The 23,104-nt window shown below is 41.4% G+C and overlaps 1 protein-coding gene across 1 annotated transcript in view; it reads right to left on the bottom strand.

The window, feature by feature from the left end:
• urod (uroporphyrinogen decarboxylase) overlaps positions 1 to 23,104 on the bottom strand; it is a 58,677-nt gene that overhangs the window by 1,384 nt on the left and 34,189 nt on the right. Inside the window, exons 8-9 of the mRNA XM_078560961.1 lie at positions 13,702 to 13,802; positions 4 to 70 (exon numbers count right to left, since the gene is read on the bottom strand). Of these exons, the coding sequence (XP_078417087.1) occupies positions 4 to 70; positions 13,702 to 13,802 (168 nt within the window). The remainder of the gene's footprint in view (positions 1 to 3; positions 71 to 13,701; positions 13,803 to 23,104) is intronic.

Raw genomic sequence — 23,104 nt, 5'->3', positions numbered from 1 at the left:
TACCTCAGATGCATAGAGTGCACAAGGGTCCATGTTACCTTGAAGGGTTACTTTGTTTCCTGTTCTTTCACTGTAGGAGAAACAACAAGTCCAGCAATTAGCAAACTTCCATCCATTTCTCCTTCAGGCTACATATTTGGTGGTAGGGAAAATAATTTCAAAGACAGGCTTAAATGAGTCAATTGGTGATTTGGGGGGAGATATTTTCTTTTGAATAATGGAGATAAAGCAAGTTAGTATTTATTCACTGGATGTGGGTGTGGCTGGCAAAGCCAGCATTTATTGCCCATTTCTTTTCAGAGAGTCTTGCTAGGTCATTTCAGAAGGCAGTTAAGAGTCAATCACATTGCTGTGGGTTTGAAGTCACATGTAGGCCAGAGTAGGTAAGGACAGCAGATTTCCTTCTCTAAGGGACATCTGTAAGCTAGCTGCGTTTTTACAACAATCCAGTGGGCATAAAGTGGCCACCATTACTGATATTAGCTTTTTTAAATTCCAGATTTAATGAATTGAATTTAAATTCACCAGCTGCATTGAACATACGAGTTAGGAGCAGGAGTAGGCCACTTGGCCCCTCGAGCCTGCTCCGCCATTCAATAAGATCATGGCTGATCTGAATGTAACCTCAACCCCACATTCCTGCCTACCCCGATAACCTTTCATCCCCTTGTTAAATCAAGAATCTATCTAGCTCTTAAAAATATCCAAAAACTCTGCTTCCACCACAGGTCCAAAGACTCACGATCCTCAGAAAAAAATCTCTCCTCATCTTTGTCTTAAATGAGCGGTCCCTTATTTTTAAACAGTGACCCCCCTTGTCCTAAATTCTCCCACAAGAGGAAACATCCTCTCCACATCCACCCTGTCAAGACCCCTCAGGATCTTAAGGTTTCAATTAAGTCGCCTCTTACTCTTCTAAATTCCAGACAACCCACCCATTCTTGGTATTAGTAAACCTTCTCTGAACTGCTTCTTACGCATTTACATCTTTCTTTAAGTAAGAAGACCAGTGCTGTACACAATACTCCAGATGTGGCCTCACCAATGCCCTGTACAACTGAAGCATGGCCTCACTACTTTTGTAATCAATTCCCCTTACAATAAATGATAACATTCTACTAGCTTTCCTAATTACTTGCTGTACCTGCATACTAGCCCCTTTTGTGATTCATGCACTAGGATACCCAGATCCCTCAATCTCAGAGCTCTGCAATTGGGGATGGGCAATAAATGCTGGCTTTGCCAGCAATACCCATGTCCAGTGAATAAATATTAACTTGCTTTATCTCATCAATAGAAAATATCTCCCCAGATCAGTGTGGGATATGAACTCATATCTCCAGCTCATTAGTCCAGGCCTCTGGATTAGTAATCCAGTAACATACCCACTAGGGTGCCATCCCTGAAATGGCAAACTTGTGATCTGGAACTTTTGCTCTCAAAGGTAAAGAATCCTTAGGCTCTCAGCTACTCAAAGACACAATTGAAAGTGTTTATTTCTGACTTGCTGCTGAATCCACTTCATAAATTAATTCATTATGAAACAACACAATGGAAACTGCTTCTCTTTTGGATCAACTCTCAAAATGGAAATTTTGTTTTGATTTGTTAGCATTTTGCAATTGGAGATCACTAGGATCTTGGCTACAGTTACAGACTAAACATGACATTTGGTAAGTACTTACATGTAACCTTAGCTCTGAAAAACACAATTATTTTATATTCTGCATTTTATTACTGGATATTAGGGGCTGGATTTTCCTCTGCTATCACGTCCCAAATTGAGCAGGAAAGTGGCAGAAATTATGTTAAAATTCCTGCCTCTTCAGCTCAATCTTAATTTTCCTCCCTTAGCCCCACTGGCTGCCTCTTCCCTGCCTGCTCAATGTAACTGGCTGCAGGGAGGAGGGGATCAGATTTTCAGCCCACTTTCCTCCTGTCCAGCTCTCTTACTGCCACTCTCTGAGACTGCTAGTGATGGTACCTGGGGTAGCAGAGATGAGGTCCCTAAAGTCTTCTAATGGAGGGAGATGGCCTAATAATGGTATCCTCTTTCTCCATTTCTGCCTCACACCTTATCTACGAATAACCTAAATCTCATCTGAGGCCTTTAACAGAACATTTGCCACAATTCATGGGGCTTTTGTGCCCCTTTAAATGGTATCTCATCCTTTTGAATGCTACAGATCCTTCATATGAACCTAAACAATGATGCTGGCATGCTATTCAGCTACAGGTACATCAGAACTCTCAGCTAAGCTTGATCCTATCACTTAATGCTTATTTTCCAGCAGGGTAACTGGATGCCAATCACGAGCAGGAATTTTGACAATATTTTTCCCTTTGTTACTCTCGTGCCACTACTGTTGACCTGGTGAAGACATGTTATCTTAGTACAGACTAGATTATATAGAATATACAGCATAGAGACAGGCCAAACAGTCCAGCTAGTCTATGCTGTTTATTCTCCAATTCTCCTCTCATTCTCTCTAAGTATATCTTTCTAGTTCTTTGTTTTTCACATGCGCTTGTCTGATTTCCCTTTGAAAACATCTAAACTATTTGCCTCAACCACTTCTTGTGGTCGCAAGTTTCTTAGCCAAACCACCCTCAGCGAAGAAATTTCTCCTCATTTCCCTCGTGAATTTATTAGTAACTATCTTGTGTTTATTCACCAGTTTTGGATTCTCCCACAACTGGAAACATTCATCTCTACATTTACCTTGTCCAACCTATTCATTATTTTAGAAAGCTCTACTGGGTCACCTCTAGGCCTTTTCTTTATTGAAGGAATAAGCCCCAGCCTGTTCAAGCTTTCTCGATAAATGTAATCTCTCAGTTTTGGTACCATCCTTTGTTCACTTTGTCAAATCTGGAGGTCTCCAAAATCTATCTGACTCAATTGAGGTATATAATTACTTAATGTGCTTTTGGAAGTCTTTCCAGTGGTATGGCCCCAGTTCGAGACAGTCCAGAGAAGAGCCATCAGATTAATACCAAGTTTAGGACACTGTTAACAAGACAGTCTCAGACAACCATGACTTTTCCCTTGAGTAATAACCTGCATGATTTATTTTGGGGTCAAAGAGGCCTAAAGTTTTTTCATTTTTTGGGTGGGTGGGAGAGAGGGGTTAATGATCTGTCTCATGTCGGTTAGGTCAGGCTGGATGGACTAGTCATGCCTATCTTCACATGTTCTTAACATAATTGTGTCCTATGTAGTCCTATGACCAGGCTTGCATCACCTCTAGCGGTTTATTCATTTATGGGATGTGGGTGTCGCAGGGTAGGCCAGCATTTATTGCCCATCCTTACTTGCCCTTGAGAAGGTGATGGTGAGCTGCCTTCTTGAACTGCTGCAGTCCATGTGGTATCAGTATACCCACAGTGCTGTTAGGGAGGGAGTTCCAGGACTTATTTGTCAGTAACTGTTTCAAGTGGCATTATGGAAAACAGTTTTCCATAGTTAAGCTGAACACTCATGTTACTGACTGATTAGATTGCCAAATACGAACATACAAACATATGAAATAGGAGCAGAAGTCGGCCATTCGGCACTCAAGCCTGCTCCGCCATTCAATAAGATCATGGCTGATCTGTTTGTGTTTTGAATTCCACATTCCCATTTAACCCCAATAACCTTTGACTCCTTTGCCAAGCAAGAATCTATCTACCTCCGTTTAAAAATATTCAATAAAACCAGCCCTACTGCCTTCTGAGGCAGACTTCCAAAGTCACACAACCCTCTGAGAAAAAAATTCTCCTCATCTTGGTGCTAGAAGGACAACCCCTAATTTTAAAGCAGTGACCCCCCAGTTCTGGACTCACCCACAAGAGGAAAAATCCTTTCCATGTCCACCTTGTCAAGACTCATACTTTAATCAAGTCACCCCTCACTCTTCTGAACTCCAGTGGAAACAAGCCCAGCCTGTCCACCCTTTCCTCATAAGGCAACCCGCTCATTCCAGGTATCAATCTAGTAAACCTCCTCTGAACCGCCTCCAACACATTTACATCCTTCCTTAAATAAGGACCAAAACTGCACACATTATTCGAGGTGTGGTCTCACCAATGCCCTATATAACTGAAGCATAACATCCATACTTTTATGTTCAATTCCTCTTCTAATAAAGGGTGGCATTCCATCAGCCTTCATAATTACTTGCTGTACCTGGTTATTACCTTTTTGTGACTCATGCACTAGAACACCTAGATCCCTCTGCACCTTGGAATTCTGCGATCGTTCTCCATTTAAGTAATACTCTGCTTTTCTGTTCTTCCTACCAAAATGAACAACTTCACATTTTCTTACATTATACTCCATTTGCCAGATTTTTGCCCACTCAATCAATCTATCTATATCTGTCTGCAACCTCCTTATATCCTCTTCACAACATGCTTTCCTACCTATCTTTGTGTCATCTGCAAATTTAGCTGCCATGCCCTCGCTCCCCTCAGCTAAGCCATTTATATAAATTGTAAAAAGTTGAGGCCCCAGCACAGACCCCTGCAGGACTCCATTCGTCACAACCTACCAATCAGACAAAGACCCATTTATGCATACTGTGTTTTCTGCAGCCAGCCAATCTTCTATCCAAGCTAATATGTTACCCCCTATAAGCTTTTATTTTCCACAATAACCTTTTATTTTCCACAATAACCTTTGATGCGGCACCTCATCAAATGTCTTCTGGAAATCCAAGTACAGTATGTCTACAGGCTCCTCTTTATCTACAGTGCATGTTGCTTCTTCAAAGAACTCTGATATATTGGTTAAACATGATTTCCCTTTCACAAAACCATGTTGACTCTTGCTGATCACCTCGGGTTTTTTTAAGTGCCCAGCTATAACCTCCTTAATGACCGATTCTAACACTTTCCCCACAGCAGACATCAAGCTACTGGCCTATAGTTTCCTGTTTTCTGCCTTCCTCACTTCTTGAATAGAGGGGTTATATTTGCTACTTTCCAGTCTGATGGAACCTTTGCAGAATCTAGCAAATTTTGGAAAATTAACACTAACACATCTTCTACCTCATTAGCCATCTCTTTTAAGACCCTCGGATGAAGTCTTTCCTGGCCCAGAGACTTGTCAGTTCACAGCTCCGTAAGTTTGCTCAGTACCGCTTCCCTAGTGATAGTAATTTCAGCCAGTTCCTCTTTCCCTTCCAACTCCTGATAAACAGCTATTAAAATGCTTTTTGCATCCTCTATAGTGAAGGCACAAGCAAAATATTTGTTCATTTCATCAGCCATTTCCTTGTTATTTACTATTAATTTCCCATTCTCACTCTCTAGAGGGCCGACACTCACTTTACTTACTCTCTTCCTTTTCAAATACCTGAAGAAACTTGCTATCCATTTTTACACTTCTAGCTAGCTTTCTCTCATACTAATTTCTTTCTCCTGGTTAACCTTTTAATCATTCTCTGCCGTTTTTTATTTCTGACCAATCATCTGACCTGCCACTCATTTTTGCGCAGTTATATGCTTTTTCCTTAAGTTTAATGCTTTCCTTAACATCTTTAGTTAACCATGAATGGGTCCTCCCCCTTGAATTTTTCTTTATTGTAGGAATATACTTATTCTGAGTATTTTGAAATATCCCCTTAAAGGTCTGCCACTGCTTCTCTATTGATCCATCCTCCAGCCTAGTATCCCAGTTCACTTCAGCTAGCTCAGCTTTCATGCCCACATAGTTGCCCTTATTTAAGTTTAAAATACTAGCTCCAACAACACTCAAGAAGCTTGACGCCATCCAGGACAAGACAGCCTGCTTGATTGGCACGTCTTCCACAAACATTCACTCCATCCACCACCAATGAACAGTGACAGCAGTGTGTACCATTGACAAGGTGCACTGCAGCAACTCACCAAGGCTCCTTAGGCAGCAGCTTCCAAACCCACGACCGCTTCCATCTGGAAGGACAAGGGCAGCAGATGGGAACACCACCACCTGGAAGTTTCCCTCCAAACCACTCACCACCTTGACTTTGGAAATATATCACCGTTCCTTCACTGTCGCTCGGTTAAAATCCTGAAACTCCCTCCCAAACAGCATTCTGGATGTACCTATACCATATGGACTGCAGCGACACCCATATCCTGTAAATGAATTTTTAAAAAATCTAGTCTTGACTGTTTGTGTATTCTTAGGTTTTTTCTCTCTGTTCCTTCCTGCCATTCTTTGAACCTCGTTTCCCATATTACTATTTTGCTCTCCTGTCTTGATTCTATCCCCTGATTTGCTACATCTACCCAAGCATGATCCCTCATCCACCACCCCCATCCACTTGTTTAGTTTAAAGCCCTCTCTACTTTCCCAGTTATGTGGCTCACTGCAACACTGGGGTCCCAGTATGGTTAGGTGTAGACCGTCCCAGCGGTACAGCCCCCACTTTCCCCAGTACTGATGCCACTGCCCCATGAACCGGAACCCATTTCTCCCACATCCATCTTTCAGCACACATACATCTTTCTAATCTTATTTGCTGTATGCTAATTTGCACGCAACTTAGGTAATAATGCAGGGATTATCTTTGAGGTTCTGCTTCTTATTTTGATACCTCATACTGACTATGCAGAACCTCTTTCCCTGTCATTCTGATGTCGTTGGTACTGACATAGACCATGACAACTGGATCCTTCCATTCCCACTGCAACTTCCTCTCCAGCCCTGAGCAGATGTCCCAAACCCTGGCGCCGGGCAGGCAACATGGCCGTCTGGACTCCCGTTCTTTGCTACGGAGAACAGTGTCAATTCCCCTCACTATACTGTTCCCTACATTTCTATTTGCTCCCCCCACTTGAACAGCTTCCTGTACCATGATGCTATGGCATCCTGCTCAACCACCTCGCAGGCTTCGCTTTTGTCCACACAGGTTGTGAGCACCTCAAACCTGTTTGTCAATTGCAAAGTCTGAGGCTCTTCCCCTACTGTCTGCGCGGTCCCATTACCTGCCTGACTGACGGTCACATCCTCCTGTCCCTCACTGCTGACCAAAACAGGCAACCCTTTTCTAAGGGGTGTGACTCTCTTCTGGAACAAAGTGTCCAGGTACTTCTTCCCCTCCCTTATGTTGTGCAGTATCTGCAGTTTGGTTTCCAGATCAATAATCCTGATCCAGAATTCCTCTAGCTGCTTACACTTTCTGCAAATGTGTTTGTTTGTCCTGGATTGCCTTGGTATCCAAAAGTCCTCACATTCCACAGCTGCAACATAACACCTGTCCTGCCATTGTTACTTACGTTATTTAGTTAACTTACGTTAATTAAGGTAATTAAATTATAATAATTCTTATTTATACTATATCTCTTTCCCCATGCACTGAATTCCCATGTGAACCTAATTCACTATTCACTCAGTCTCCGTCTCACTCAGGTGTAGTCTTCCGTCTCCTCACGAGCCCCTTACTGGTTTGAAAAGCCTAGCTTTTATATAGACCCTCTGACGAATCACTAGCTAACTTAAATTCCTGCTACAGCAATTAACACCAATTCAGCTGATTGACAAATAACCACCACTTAAAACAATTAAGACCAATATCTGATTAAATCCACTTACACACAAAATCTCAGCGTAATCAATTGCAGTAGGTGTGATGAAGAGAGGCTCAAGTTGTCAAATACATTTATTGATATGAAAAGGTATAGGTGTCAATGGAAGTAGTTTCGTAAGATTTATTGCCATGGTTGCTCAATCAGAAGCTGAAGACTGAGTCAGATGGCCAAGAGGGCAGATCATTTTGTGACCCCAAAGCATGAGAGGGGAGGAAGATATGACATATATGAGAAGGAAGGTGGATTCTCCACACTAGAGGGGCATCTAGGGTGGAAGACCCATCAAACCACACACTCAGTGCCATGTGAACCTACATCAGAAAAGCCAAGTAGATCACAATGCAGTGAAGCAAAGGAAATTACATTTTATGGATGTAATAGAGACTGCAATAAGGCATGAGACAGCTGGTAGTGCAGGGAATTTGGCAATGTATTTAGACCCAATCATGGTGGATAAGTGGCCAACAAAAGGTTTGCATAATAAAAGGTTAGTCTGATAGATATTGCTATTTAGAGACCTTTTAGGCTGGGTTACATAGTTCTGATTTTCTTCAGCATTACTAATTCAGTTTACACCCTAGTTCTGAAATTGGCATGGATTTTGTGTGGTAAGCAAGATTATCACCTCACCCACATACAAACATCACATCAGGAAGTCAACCAAAACTGTTTTCTCAAAAAAATCTTGCAGATTATTGGTTAGTAGGAGAATTCTTTTTCTGGAAGTTTTTTTTTAAAACCACTTGTGATTTGAATTCAATTATGGTTTTCTAAATTTTTGTACAATCAAATCTTGCTCCGACTTTCTGCCTCTGTGCAATTATTTCAGTTGCAAGCATATTTCCTAGTTTTAGTCCGAACGTAATGGCCCAGCAGTGTGGAATTTATCACTTTCTCCCCCACCAAGTAGGCAAGAGTGCATGGTAGGCATTCCATGTTGACTACTCCAATGCGCTCCTGATCAGCTTTGCATCTTCTGCCCCCTTTAAACTGGAGCTCAACCAAGACTCTGTTGTCCTATCCTAGCTCACACCACAATCCATTTATACATCATATCTGTATTTGCTGACCTACGTTGGCTCACAATATGACAATCTAGGAACACCACCACCTGGAAGGTTCCCTCCAAGCCACACGTCATCCTGACATATTGCCGTTCCTTCACTGTCGCTGGGTCAAAATCCTGTAACTCCCTCCTTAACAGCACTGTGGGTGTACCTACACCGCATGGACCACAGCGGTTCAAGAAGGCAACTCACCACCACGTTCTCAAGGTAGTTAGGGATGGGCAATAAATGCTGGCCTAGCCAGTGACTCCCACATCCCGTGAATGAATAAAAAAGCTCCTCAAATTTAAAAGGTCTTATCCCTGTTTTCGAATCCCTCCACAGCCTCAACCCTCCCTATCCCTTTAACCTCCTGTCTGGTTTCCAATTCTCGATCTATAACCACCATCTCATCCAGACCTCTGCTATCCATATCCAATCCCACACCATTTCATTCTTGTCCATCACACCCATTCTTGCTAATCTACACTGGTACCCAGTCACCAATATCTCAAACTTAAAGTTTCCATCCATCTGTTAAAATACCTCCATCATCTTACACCTCTATGAATCTGTAACTTCCTCCAGCTCTACAACCCCTCGCCTAACCCCCCCTTCCTTCTCCAACCCCACATTCGCCTTCATCATATCCGCTGTTTCGGGTGCACTCAAATTTAAAACCATGTTTCCCGAATCTTCACCATATCTTAAATTAATCACTGACCAAACTTTTGGTCACCCCTCCTGGTCTCTTCTTATCTGGCTCAGTAAGGTTCTATAGACAGCAATACAATGCAATAAATGACCAGATTACATGTCTTAGAAGTTGGTCACGACACCAGGAGAACTCCTTGCTCTTGTGTGAATAGTGCCATAAAATTATCTATGTTCACCCAAGAGGGCAGACAGAGCTTTGGTTTAGTGTCTCACCCAAAAGACAGCTCCTCTGGCAGAACTCCCTCAGTACTGCACTGGAATGTCAGCCTGGATATGTGCTCTAGTCTCTGGAATAGGACCTAACTCCACAACCTCCCAGCTCAGAGGTGAAGGCATTAGCACCGAGTCCAAACTGACACAAATCATAAAAGGCTGTGTAAGTAGTGACTACTTCCAATCAGGGAGTCAGCATTGAGAGGGCACATTTTAAAAATAATTATAAAATTTTGTTAGAAAAAATTTATTTGCACAAAGTTAGTTAGAATCCTCTGCCAAAGGCTACTTTAAAAAGTAATCCATAAACTAATAATAGAATTAATATGGGTTAAGCAAGAAAGTGAAATTAGATTGAGTGACCCATGTGGGGGAGAACACTTACGCAGACTAGATAGACTGAATTGCCTGTTTCTGTGCTCTAACATCTATAATTCCCAAACACTTCACCAAAACATCCTAATTTTCAAACATGCCTGTAAAGCTTCAGCTGTAGAAGAAAAACAGAAGGACTGGGAATCTCCAAACCATTTTTTTTAGATTAGAATTTAAACTGTCTAAAGATCACCTGACTGATGTTCTTGCTCAAGAATTAGTGAAGAAAAACAAATATTTAAAGTAAGTATTTTGGTCAGATAAACTGCCTTGCTTATATTCAGATCCATGTTATAAATAACATTCCACAATTGGAACAGTTGCATGGGACTAAATCTCTTTTTAGTCGTTCCCCATCATAATTTCACACTTTAACAGGTAGGTGGGTAACCTACCCAATATGGAATTTTAAATGATTGCATCGAGCAAACAGTGATTAATTTCTAAATTGTTTTTTTCTTTTAAATGTTTACATTTAAAGACTAAACTTGCTTTAAACACCTTACCTGGTTCCAGGTGCTCACAAAGCAAAGGTACAAGCTATTGATCTTGCACAGGACAGGGCTACAGGTCTTTCATATTTTTGAATGATTCCTTACATTCACCTCTCCTTTCCAGCTGTGCAACCCCTGCCACACCACCCTCCCCGACTCCACACCATAAAAAAGCTGAAACAGACCACAATGACTGCAGGCTCTATGGCGTTAACAGCTGCACAGGATGGTTGTTGGACAGGTGCGCAGTTCTCTGGAAGCCACACCTTCACAATAATGCACTTGGCAGCAGTTGTGTTTATTTACAAAACTTCTCAATTTGCTTGGTAATGGCTCCCAGACATGTTGAGAGGCTGTTAAATTACCAAACAGTGACACGTATTTACAGTTGTGCCACACTAATTATACAGCTGGGACCTGTCTATGATAACAGTCCAAATATGATCTTAAAAAGGCAAGCCAGAAGGGCAGAGAACCAATCAGATTTTAAAAATAAACTACCCGAGCGTGAAGTGAATCATATAGGATGCTCAAACAATACAGCTCGAGGTAACTCGCCTTTAAATTTCCATTTCTTACTCAGGAATTTTATTATAACAATCCAATAATTTATAGCAAAAGGAGGGGCCTAGTGTTATAGTTGGAACACTGCAAACTGTGGCTTGGAATTGAATCCAGCCTATACTGACAAAATGAAATGTTGTTTTGTTGTAGAAGTCCAAAGTGAAAGATTTGAGCAGGCTCAAACCGATTCCTAGTATGCACAAATCCACAACAAAATAAAACCATAATTCATTACAAGATGGCTTTTAGTCAGCTTTTCACAGCCCACAAGAATTATTTGTTAGAAAACAGAAAGACTGAATGGCAGAGGAAAGAGATGTTCTTTGAAGGCTCTGGTTAAGGGGTAAAAGAAAGACAGACTTGCATTTTTATTGTCGCTTTCATGTCCAGGACATTTGAAAAACTTCAAAGCCAAGAAATTACTATTTGAAGTGCAGGCCAAAAATCAACAGTAACAACTTGCACCTTTAACATCGAAAAATTGTCTCAAGGCCCTATTGTCTTGTAGGAAAACATGTCTGTTTACATGCAACTAGATCCTACAGAGAGCAATGAGATGAATCACCAGTTAGTGTTTAATGATATTACATGCGGATGAACAACTCCGCGCCCTTATAAATTCTGATCTCTGCACTTTTATTTGCAACTCCACAACCAACTGCAACTCACCCCCTGACCCCATCCTATGCAACTCCACAACCAACTGCAACTCACCCCCTGACCCCATCCTAACTCCCTGGCTAGTAGTTCAGCTGGAACCAAAAAAAAGCACAACTTCAGTGTTCAAACCCCACATCAATACTCACTCTTCCTCTCCCATGCTGCAGCAGCTTTTCCTGTGAAATGTCTCATGACTTCTACTGTAAAGGTGTTACGTAAGTACAAGCTGCTTTCTGTTACTACTGCTAATTGCTGCAATTATGGCTGTTGAACTTCCTGTGGAGCTCTGCATCATGTGTTAAAGAGATGGAACCTTTACAACTTTAGGACAAGGGATTAAAATAGGGTCAGCGATCAGAAACTGGAGGATTTATCTTGGAAACAGAGCATAGGAAAATGCTGCTTGTATTCCAATGGGTTCCAGGTAGTAATTAATTGAGAGTTTCAGATTGCATTAAATGCTGCTTGTACTATGGTAATTTCATCCTTCTTCCCCAAGAAAGGTCAAATGAGGGATCTCTCTTTGGGTTTCTTTAAAATAACCTACATGGTTTCAATTTTACAATATGGGTGAAAGTTTTAGTTCCTGGTCAGTTTCTGTTTTATAGACTGGATGTTTTTGCACTGCCTTTCAGTGTACTCTCAGTTTGTATTAGGGGTTAATGATTATTGCCAACAATGAAGGATTTAATCAAGTAATGATCTGCAGCCAACTAAGGAACATGTTTTAGTTCCCACATTATTGCTGTTACTGTGGATGGCTGATACCTGTTCTCAAAGTTCAAGTCCAGAATGGGTTAAAAAGCTGAATAAATATTTCTCTGTTTCCTACACAGATGTCTTATCTCATCTTTGTTGTTTTCTGAGCACAAGCCACTTATCTAACAAAAGCAGAAAGACTCTATTCTGTTGCAGTTCAAGTTTTTTTTCCCCAAAATATATACAGGGCCTATTACTCAAAGAACCCCTTGATGTTTAGCAGTCTTTAGTATTCTTGTTGAACGGAGTAATTAAAATGTTTACTATGCTTCAACAACAAAGCTATTTCAACAAAGCCACTTTATTCCCTAATTTTATCCTGTTTAATCTTTTATTTTCTCCCCCACTTTTTTAGTTCCTCTTTACACTTATTTTCCTGGCTCAAATTTGTATAGTATGTAGGATGGCACCTGCAGTCTGGTCTCCGAAAAAATGCTAATCTGGATCTGGACGTGAAGATAGTTTAATGGGGATTCCTCCTCCTCCTTCTCTATCAACAAATGAAACTGCAAACATATAAGGTCGAGAAGATGCCTCAGTGTGGAGGGGTCTTGCTAATCAGAATTGCCAAGGGTGGGAGTTGGGGGGGGTAATGGGAGAGAACTTTAACCACCAATAGGGCATTGGTTAAATGGAGAACCTGGAATTGAGTGGGGATGTGGTGAGGAATACAAAAAGGAGGGCATCTTTGACTATCTCTTCTTATCCCTGTTCCATTCAAACCCCACTTCATTCTGCGTCTGCCCCTGAAAAAATTCTCTGCTGAGTCACTTACAGCTGCACTTTCAAAGTTCCAAATTCCTAGCCTTTGGCCTTCCATTCATCACCATATTTCTGCAATCATGGATTTGCTCAACCATGCCCTTTTTGCCAGCATAACCATTACTCTGCACTGTCTAGGTCCATCACCCTCTATTGTCCCAGTTTTGATTCCTGACTGAAAGAGCATAGGTTTGAGCACAGCTGATACACAAATGGTTTATCCAGCCATCTGGCTGGGCAGCATCAGGCTTAAGAGACTCCATCTTCTGGTAGAGTGTGCAGTTAGAGAGAGGCATGACTGTGTGTCACAGAACAGTGATGCCCAAATTAGAAATAGGCAAAATGCAGAGCAACTTTATATCCTAGATTTTTGAAGTTACAATTTTTTAATTTACATGGAGTGCTCATTCCTGCATTTTGTTTTAGTGGGGGGCAGGAAAAGAGTGCAAAGTAGTATCGCTGTGCTCAACAGCCTGATTTTAAATCTCCACCATTTGAATGATTTATGTTAGTAGTTTGTCAGGTAAATTATTAACTGCTGTTCAGCTTACCGTGCAACTCTAGGTTGAATGGTCCAGTCCAACCCCACCACCTCATACCCAGACTGTGAAAGATCTTCCAAAGCATAATGGGCATCTTTTGCAAAAACAATCTGACAAAAAAAAATATCGAGATAGGTTATTGGAAAAATAAGCAAACCTCATGCCCAAACAACTACAAACATTAGCATCTATAATAGAAGTAAAATACCGCGGATGCTGAAAATCTGAAATAAGAACAGAAAACGTTGGAAATACACAGCAAGTCTGGCAGCATCTGTGGAGAGAGAAAGAGTTAACCTTTCAGGTCAATGACCTTTCATCAGAACTGGGAAAAGTTAAGCAAGTGAAAGGGGAAGGATGGGAAAAAGAACAAAAGGGAAGCTCTGTGATAGGGTGGAAGGCAGGAGAGATTAAGTGACAACAGTGTTCATGGTGCAAGGCCAAAGGGAGTGGTAATGGGACAAGTTAAGAAATGAAAGACGTATCTAAAAGGTGGTGCAAATAGCAGAGCCATGAACACACCTGCTGTTCAAAAGCAAGAAGGAAAAAACAAGAGAAAAACCAAAACCAGCAAAAAGAAATGAAACAAAATGGGGTCAAAGGTTTAAATTCAATTCAGGCAATGCATCTTAAATATATATATATATATATATATATATATATAGGCCCTTGGAAGGGGTACAGCATGATTCACCAGAATCAAACCACAGCGTAAAATGTTAAATTATGAGGACAGGTTGTCTCAGCTTGATTTGTATTCCCTAGAGTGTAGGAAGTTGAACAGCGATCTAATTGAGACCTTTAATTTGGTAAAGAATGAGGAGCCTTTCATCCCATCAGGCAGAGTTGAAGTTGAACCATAGTTGCAGAGGGGAATGTACAAAACTGAACAGTTCAAATCTGACTTTTCCTCCCTGTGTCCTTTGATCAGTACTCCCTTCTGACACCGGGGCCAAGATTGGGAATCAGTTCATGTATACTCTGCTTTGCCATGTTTACCTTTTTTGAGAACACTCAAAATTTGCCAATTGTGAAAGGGGAATGAATGCAAAATTTCTGCATAACTTGACCAGATTTATATTGCTTTAATACATGGTGAAAGAATACGTCTTTGTACAATCAGTACTAAGTATGAACAATTTGATATCGGTTTCCAATTCCAGTGTAACCTTTATTTCCTGCCCTATAACAGTGATAAAATGGAAAAGTGAGTAAGTGCATTTCATTGGAACAAGGAGGACATTGAGCAAATCTTTAGGGACAAGAGAGGAGGTTGGATACAGGATTCCAAAAAAATCAGACATCTCACTGCCTGCCACCCCCTCCCACCTATCCAAATAACTTGGGAGATATCACCGATCTTCCATCCCTCAAAACATTTCCCAAGTCTTGCATTATAAACTGGATTCTCCCCTTCCTCCTACTGACCCCAACCTAGCTCTCCCAATTGGAAATATTCAGCGCTATGAGCATTAGCAACAGCTGCATTTTTATTCAGAGTACAAATGAAAAAGACCATTTTACACTACTCATTGTTGTTTTAAACACGCCCCTGTACGGATGCTTTTAAATGCTATAAGCAGCATTTTATGTGCAATTAGCTATATTCAGTGCTTCATTATTTAGCAGGATAAGGATTAAAGTATTATCAACATTTGTTAGTTCATGAGTGGCATTAGCAGAGAGCAGGCAGCAGACTGACTTCATTCCATGTTATAGGCAAAACCTCAGTAACTTGGAACTTATGTAGTACCTTTAGCAGGTGGGAAAATGGAGTTGAAGCCCAAGATCAGCCATGATCGTATTGAATGGTGGAGCAGGTTCGACAGGCAGTATGGTCTACTCCTGCTCCTAGTTCTTGTGTTAACATATCTTCATGAAAAGTGATTGGGTACTGAACAGAAGTTTAGGAGAAATGCTAGGGAAAGTCACTGAAGTCATGGTTAAAAGGTAGGGCTTTGTGGAACTTTTGAAAGTGAATAGGTAAATGGTCCCCCATTTTCAAAATACTATTATTCTGTTCCTGCAATATGAAAGATGTTTCTGGGTATGGCTCCAAAATTCAATTCGACAGTCAGTTCTTTTCACATATTTTATGTGTAATGTGCCTTGTGTTTGTTGAGTTACGCCTGGTTATAATTAGTATAGTTTAGGCTTTTAGCTTTTTTTCTTTAGTTCCTGAATGAAACCAATTGTATGGCAAAGGGGTGGGGGTGGGTGGGGTGCTATTGCACAAGAGGCCAGAATCAGGCAAATGCAGAGTTTGGGAAGTGAGTAGGACTGGAGGTTAGAGATAATAGCGAGGGATGAAATGTCTTGCTTCTGACTTTGTGGGGTTATTTTGCCATTTTCTAGCATGTCGTAGACTACTTGCTTTGATGGATATTGCTGATAACATGGTCTCTCTGTCTCAGTGGTGCCTTGATCAGCAAACTCAATACTATATAATACAACTTCAATACATCTACACATGGGAGTTTGATCTGCCTTTTGTATCACTATATTGTGCCATTGATAGAACTAATCCAGAACATGGATAAGATGCCTTAGCCAGTGAACAGTATGTAGGGTGCGCACAGGGGCATATGTACAACTATGACATACAGGAGAGAAAAAACTCTTTCTAAATTTTACTCCTTAGTTAGAGCAAAGGATTGTGGAGCCTTTTATACAAAAAAATCCAATTTCCCTTTAAACATTAAACATTTATTGACCCGAATACTGTCCAGAATGTATGCATAAGTGAGTAATTCTAGCATTGCAATGAGGGAATGTACACTCACAGATACACACAAACACCAATCTGGAGAAGGTCAACACAGAGATCACAGAACAGATTATAGAGAACATGCAGATGTATTAAAATGTCTATTGGAATCAAAGCAGCCATACAGAATGTCTTGGAGATGCATGTAAACTAAACTAGCATCAGGAGTAGAAAAGCAATCCTCTCACCAATCCCCAGCAAATAAATCAAAACTTGATATTTTGATTTAAGGTCCTAAATCAGATTTAAATTTAGAATAAAACAGATTGATTTATTTGAATTTGCATATTCAACATCTGCTGTGCAATTAACAAAAGAAAAACACAGACAAAATAAAATGTGGGTTATGTACTCATCTTTCACCTCTGACTTGGGTTCAAATCCAACCCAAACGGAGGATGAAATCTCTTCTGCCTGCTGCCATAAGGTTCTTATGTGAAATGAGTTTGAACAGTTTCAATCCAGTTCTAGGTGGGCCCCTTAATTTGCAATCACACTCAGGGAGGCTGGTGTGGCAAATGGAAATATAATCACAGTAGTTGGTGCTTTTGAGGTTAGAGCTGATGTACATTGTCAGGGCAAAGTAAAGGGAACAGGATTCTGCTGGTGATAACCACTCTATACCTGATCAGGGAGCGCTTGATGCTGACAATATGCCCCAACATGGAAAGTATTCTATTTCCTAATACTAGCCTCACTCATCGTGATCACAAAATGCACACAAAAAGCACTTCATTAATTGTTCTTGGAATGTGGGTGATATTACCAAGGTAGTATTTATTCCCCATACCTTGTTGAACTTTAAGAGTCAGCCAGAGTATGGGACAGAAGTCATATGTATACATGTCAGCCCAGATAGGTATTACGTAGACTTTTTAAAAGGAAATAGCAGCTTCTGTTACTGGTGAATTTGTCAAATTTGAATACATTTGGCTCCATGCATCTTGCTGATAATTCACCATTTTTGGATGCATTTCTTCTGCCAAGGCAGGCAGGGGAACTTAATTGAGCAAGAGGCCAAAAATCTGCTTCACGATGCAGGACAAACTTTAACAATTAAGTTCAGGGAAGTTTGAAGGCGTGTTAACCTTCCTGATGGCAAGGGTCAGGAAGCACATTTGTATGCATCCGTATGTCATGTATGCTCATTAAATGGTCAGCTCGCCAGAATTAAGTTCCACTTCCCAATTAAGTTATTGGCGAGCAATCAATACGTGCCTTTAGATTTACAACTGTATATGAGTGGCATGTAGCAGTGGGATGTGGTAGGGTAGCAGGTCCAGAGTCACGGTCGGGTAGTGAATGATCTCATGTTGGGGAGTCACGGAAATGGACAAAACAGATGATGTGAATAACGGGAGGGGTCAGTTTGGGCATGGAGATGGCAATGGATCTAGGCTCAGAGGGGAGAGAAGACATGTGCAGGGTGATAATTATAGGCTCAAGGCTAACGGCCGTGGGGGGGGTGGCGGCGTGTTCAAGAGTAACAGAGGGGAGGGGAATGGTTATTGGGTGGATCAAGGGTGATGTAGGGAAGAGTTGGTGGGTGACAGGGGGAGGGTAGAAGGTGGTGGAGCATGTCTGAAAAGTTACACACACCTTTTTCTCAAGGCTCTTCTCACAATACAGTTGCTCTATACATGTGAATCCCCAAAGTGGGAAGAGGGTCTCTTTGGGTGGGTGGAGTTCAAGGCAAGCACAGTTGGCCGACTAAAGGGATACCCTAATAATCACGAGGCAACTGCTTGACAATCATGCTCAGTTAAGTTCTCCTCTCACAGCCCACATAGCAGTAGGTTTGCTCCCTTGTGCACGAGTGTCATAACATCAAGATCCCAGCAAGGTCAGGAGCTGCAGTAAAGTCTGCATTGAAGGGCAACTCAAGTTGACTAAGGCGGGGGAGGGAGGGAAGCATGGGTTAGCTCCCTGAGGCCCAGGGGGAGGGTAGGGTGGGGAACAACCTGCCAGTTGATAACTAAGATCCCGGGTAGATGGACATGGCTGATAATGGGATGGGTTGTATGTCTATGATGGAAAGGCGAGGGTCTCCCAAATGTGTCTCGGGGGTAACGGAGGAAAGCCCATTAGTATTTGAGGGAGGTCGGGCTTCACCATGGCGGAGTGGGGGGGGAGGCCAGGAGTAGACCAAGGGTAGCTACAGGGCTTCAATATGCTGACTAGATGGATCACTGACATTTGTTCACACGTCACCTCAGGCACACATGACGCTGGCTCCAGGCAACCCTGTACTTCTACTAACTATGGTCCAGCTATGGAGGAAGTGACACAGGCTCGATATCTTGCCCACCTCCACTGCAAGAGCCCTGCTCCTCAGGCATGCATATCTAATGAACTAGCCAGCACAAGATCACGCATGGCCAGCCATCCTGCCCCTGAGCGGAATTCACTCTCACTTCTGCTCTCGCCTCCCAATTTATACTCCAGACCGGAATATTCTGCCCAATGTGCGGTTGGGCTGTTAGGAGAACAAGGTTCTCCTGTGCATCCATGGTTGTTAACTCCACTGAGAGAAACTCACCCTGTCAATGCAATGGAAGAAAACCAGAAAAAAAATATTTTAATCAAGTGCTCACTCAGTACATAGAGTTCTGATGACTGAGAAGGAGCAAAGTTAGGAATTAATTATGGTCAGAGAAAGCGTGTAAAAGTTGTATCCCATTCTCTTTTATCCAAATCCAATTTTAAGAACGTTATTAAAATAATTAGAAACAATAAATTTAAACACAAACGTAATTGATGTATGGATTGTGAATTAATCCCACTGAAGTCAATAAATCATTTTCGCTTTAGAATGACATTATCTCTGCAACAATGTTTCATGAAGTCAGTCGTTATGATACAAGGAAATAATCGTTACACCCTTATACAATTTAAACAAGTACAGATTTCGGATTCATGATAACACTTTTCTATTTTGATCCATTCCTTCCAATGCATTTTATATACATCAGTCAAAGCTCCAGCAGCCAGAGGGAACTGGATTAATATAAACAGAAATGGCCATTAACTAAAGTGCCTCATCATCAGCAGCATATGCTACTTTAGCTTCCCACTGTGCAAGATGCAGCAACCAACCCAGGCCAGGAACTCTGATGATAACATCAACATTCACTAGGAAACAAATAGCAAATAATTCAATCAAATAACACAAAAAGGATGTTTGAATTAACCAGAATTATTTGTAACAACTTCATGCTTCATTTTCAGAATCCCTCATTAAGGTAACACTCTGATGAGAAGTGACCTGATGTATAGTTCTGCCACTCCCTAATCACCCGGCTCCCCCAAAACCCCATAGGTGCATTCTGCAAATGCAAAGTCATAGACAAAAGAGAAACAGTTAATGGCCTCCTTTTTGACAAAGTCCACTCATTAAAAAAATATTGAATTGTGTTAATTATCTGGAAGTTGCAGTATAAGACAAAAGACTTAGATCCCAATTAATCTGTATTAAAGCTTCCCTTTAAAGTAAAAATATAATCTATAAACCTGGAGGCTCATTGGTTAACAAATTCATCAGTAGCTCATTTGGAATAAGACTTCTGGGAGACTTGAGATGATCAGGGTACAATAAGACAAATCTGGCTATGTGCAGACTCTGTAGTTGTCTGGAAATTAATTGTATTTATGCAGATTATGGATTATCTGTTTGTCCACATAACTCGGGCAGTTTTGCGACTTACTGTCAAATCCGGTGAGGTTACAAATCCATTTTCCCCCTTATAAGTACAATTCGTTTTGGAAAAATAATAAAATACCATTAAGCCTAATGTGACAATGAGTATTTAAATAGTATTACCTTTTTTATCATTAATGAGAAACCAAGATGAGATGCTGAGGCCCATAAATGCAGAACATTGAAGTCGAGAGGTAAGCAAAACAATCAAACTGGAGAGTTGAGAGATTGAACTATTGACCCATATAAAGGGGGTGATGACACCAAGTGGTCATGTGAAGAAGTACATAAATACAATCTGCAACACATCACAAGGCTCTTCACCGGGATGGAGGGCTCAAGTCCAACAGTACAAGGGAACATACAAACAAAGTTGCTCAAAGTCATTGTAACATTGTAAATTTCGGTAACTAGAGGAAAATAACTTACAAATCATGGGCGTCAACTGAACAGAATCTTTTAAAAACTAAATACTGCTTTGAGCAACAAGATTACATCAGTGTTAAACTACAGCAATGCTATCAACATAGTTTAAACCATTAATGAGCACTTTTGTTCAAATAGAATAAAATGTTTGTTTAATACAGCAGTTGGACAAAAGGCCTGTGTTCACATTAAAGGGGCATTGTTACTGTGAGAAACATGTTTTGCAAGGAAATTTGAACCAGTTTTGTATACAGAATAGGGTAGACGGGAAAAAGACTGCCTATTCTTCCTGCACCCCACCCCCCTCAAAAAAAAACAAACATCATCCCACGTAACTCACCAAGACTCCTTTGACAGCTCTTTGCAAACCAACACCCCCCCCTACCAACAAAAAGGGCAAGAGCAGCAGATGCATGGGAACACCAGCACCTGCAAATTCCTCTCCAAACCTCACACCATTCTGACTTGGAACTTTATCGCCATTTCTTCACTTGTGACTGGGTCAAAATTCTGGAACTCCCTCCCTTATAGCACTGTGGGTGTGCCGACACCACATGAACTACAGCAGTTGAAGGAGGAGGCTCATCACCACTTTTCCGAGCAATTAGGGGTGGGCAATAAATTGCTGCCTTAGCCCACATCCCGTGAAAGGATAAATAAAACAAAACTTGTGTCCTTTGAGACTGTCTCTACTTATATTTCATGCCAGCAATAATCTCACTTGTGAACAGGATACAAAGTGCAGTATTATTTCCTTTGGCTCCACCTAGTGATGCAAACAGGTACAGCAATAATTCCAAGATTAATGCACTGTCCCACTCTTAATCTGACCTCCGTGTCTTTGGTCTCCTACAAATGAAGCTCAAAGTTAGCTCAACAAACACCACCTCATATTCTGATTCAGCACCTTCACAACCCTCCCAACTCAATATAGAGATCAACAATTTCAGATCATATCTCTGCCATGTTTTTCAGATGGCAGCTGTTGGTGACGATTCTGCTGTTCCATTTATATCTCTTCTAGACGCATCTTTAGTTTTTTTAAAAAAAATTGTCCCATTACAACCTTTTGCCTTGGACTACCATCCCTTTTGTCATTTAATCGCTCTTGCCTTCCACTCAAGTTACATTTGATTCCAAACATTATAATTACATCCCTGCCCCAAGTGATAGGAACATTTTCCTGTCAAACGAAAACCCCTTCCCAATGAGCACCAATAAAGCACCTCTAACCTCTCCTCACCATTAACAAATTTCAGATCTGGCACCATATTTTGAACTTTTTCCCCATGACGTCCGTTTTTTCATGGAGTAAAGATCACCATCTATAATGCTAAGACTTGGTATCTGTCTGCCTATGCTGTTTTGTTTGGTCCTTTTCAGGGGCACAGCTGTTGGTGAGTTTATTTGATGGGCAGTGAGTTTATTTGATGGGCAGTGCCTGGTGCATGTGAAGGCACACGGGGTGCGCGGAGGACTGGACCTTGTGATGCACATGTGGCTGCGGGTGGGGTGGGAAGATAAAGGGGAGCCCAACATCAAAGTTACCTTGGCTGGAAAGATTGTTTCTGCGAGGGATGGGATGGGATTAATGGGAGAGATTGGGATGGCAAGAGCAGGATGGGAACGACATGGGAGGGCTAGAAAGAATGGGATCGGAATAACAGGAGGGGGAAAAACTGGATGACAGAGTTCAAGTGTGGCAAAATGGTGGGGACAATTATTTAACACAAGTTATTACTCAAAAGCTATTCTGTGTCAAAAAGGAAAATTCACTAAATTTTAATGAAAATGTTTTAGAAAAGCAGTCAGATGAATTAAAATATACCAGTGTTCATTCTTTGAACAAAGATGATAATAACAATCTATACCCTCCAGAGTTTCTACAGTCTAACTCCAAAGGGCAGGCCAACACAAGTTTCTTTTAAAAAATTCTTTAACGGACGTGGACATCATTGGTTAGGCCAACATGTTATTGTCCATCCCTAATTGCCATTGAGAAGGTGGTGGTGAGCCACCGCCTTGAATGACTGCAGTCCATGTGGTGTAGGTACACGCACAGTGCTGTTTGGGCAGAAGTTCCAGGATTTTGATCCAGCGACAGTGAAGAAAAGGCGATATAGTTCCAAGTCATGATGATGTGTGGCTTGGAGGGGAAGTTGCAGGTGGTGGTGTTCCCATGCATCTGCTGCCCTCGTCTTTCTAGATGGCAGCGATCACTGGTTTGGAAGGTGCTGCCTAAGGAGCTTTGATGAGTTCTTGCAGTGAATCTTGAAGATGGTACACACTGCTGCTACTGTGTGTCAGTGATGGAGGGAGTATATGTTGGAGGTGGATGGAGTGCCAATCAAACGGGTTGCTTTGTCCTGGATGGTGTCAAGCTTCAAGTGTTGATGGAGCTGCACTCACCCAGGCAAATGGGGAGTATTCCATCACACTCCTGACTTGTGCCTTGTAGATGGAGAGCAGGCTGTGGGGAGTCAGGAGGTGAGTTATTTGCCTCAGAATTCCCAGTCTCTGAC

This window comes from Cetorhinus maximus, chromosome 17 (genome assembly GCF_964194155.1).
Source record: "Cetorhinus maximus chromosome 17, sCetMax3.hap1.1, whole genome shotgun sequence".
NCBI classification, from domain to species: domain Eukaryota; kingdom Metazoa; phylum Chordata; class Chondrichthyes; order Lamniformes; family Cetorhinidae; genus Cetorhinus; species Cetorhinus maximus.
This window is presented reverse-complemented; position numbering and strand designations above follow the sequence as displayed.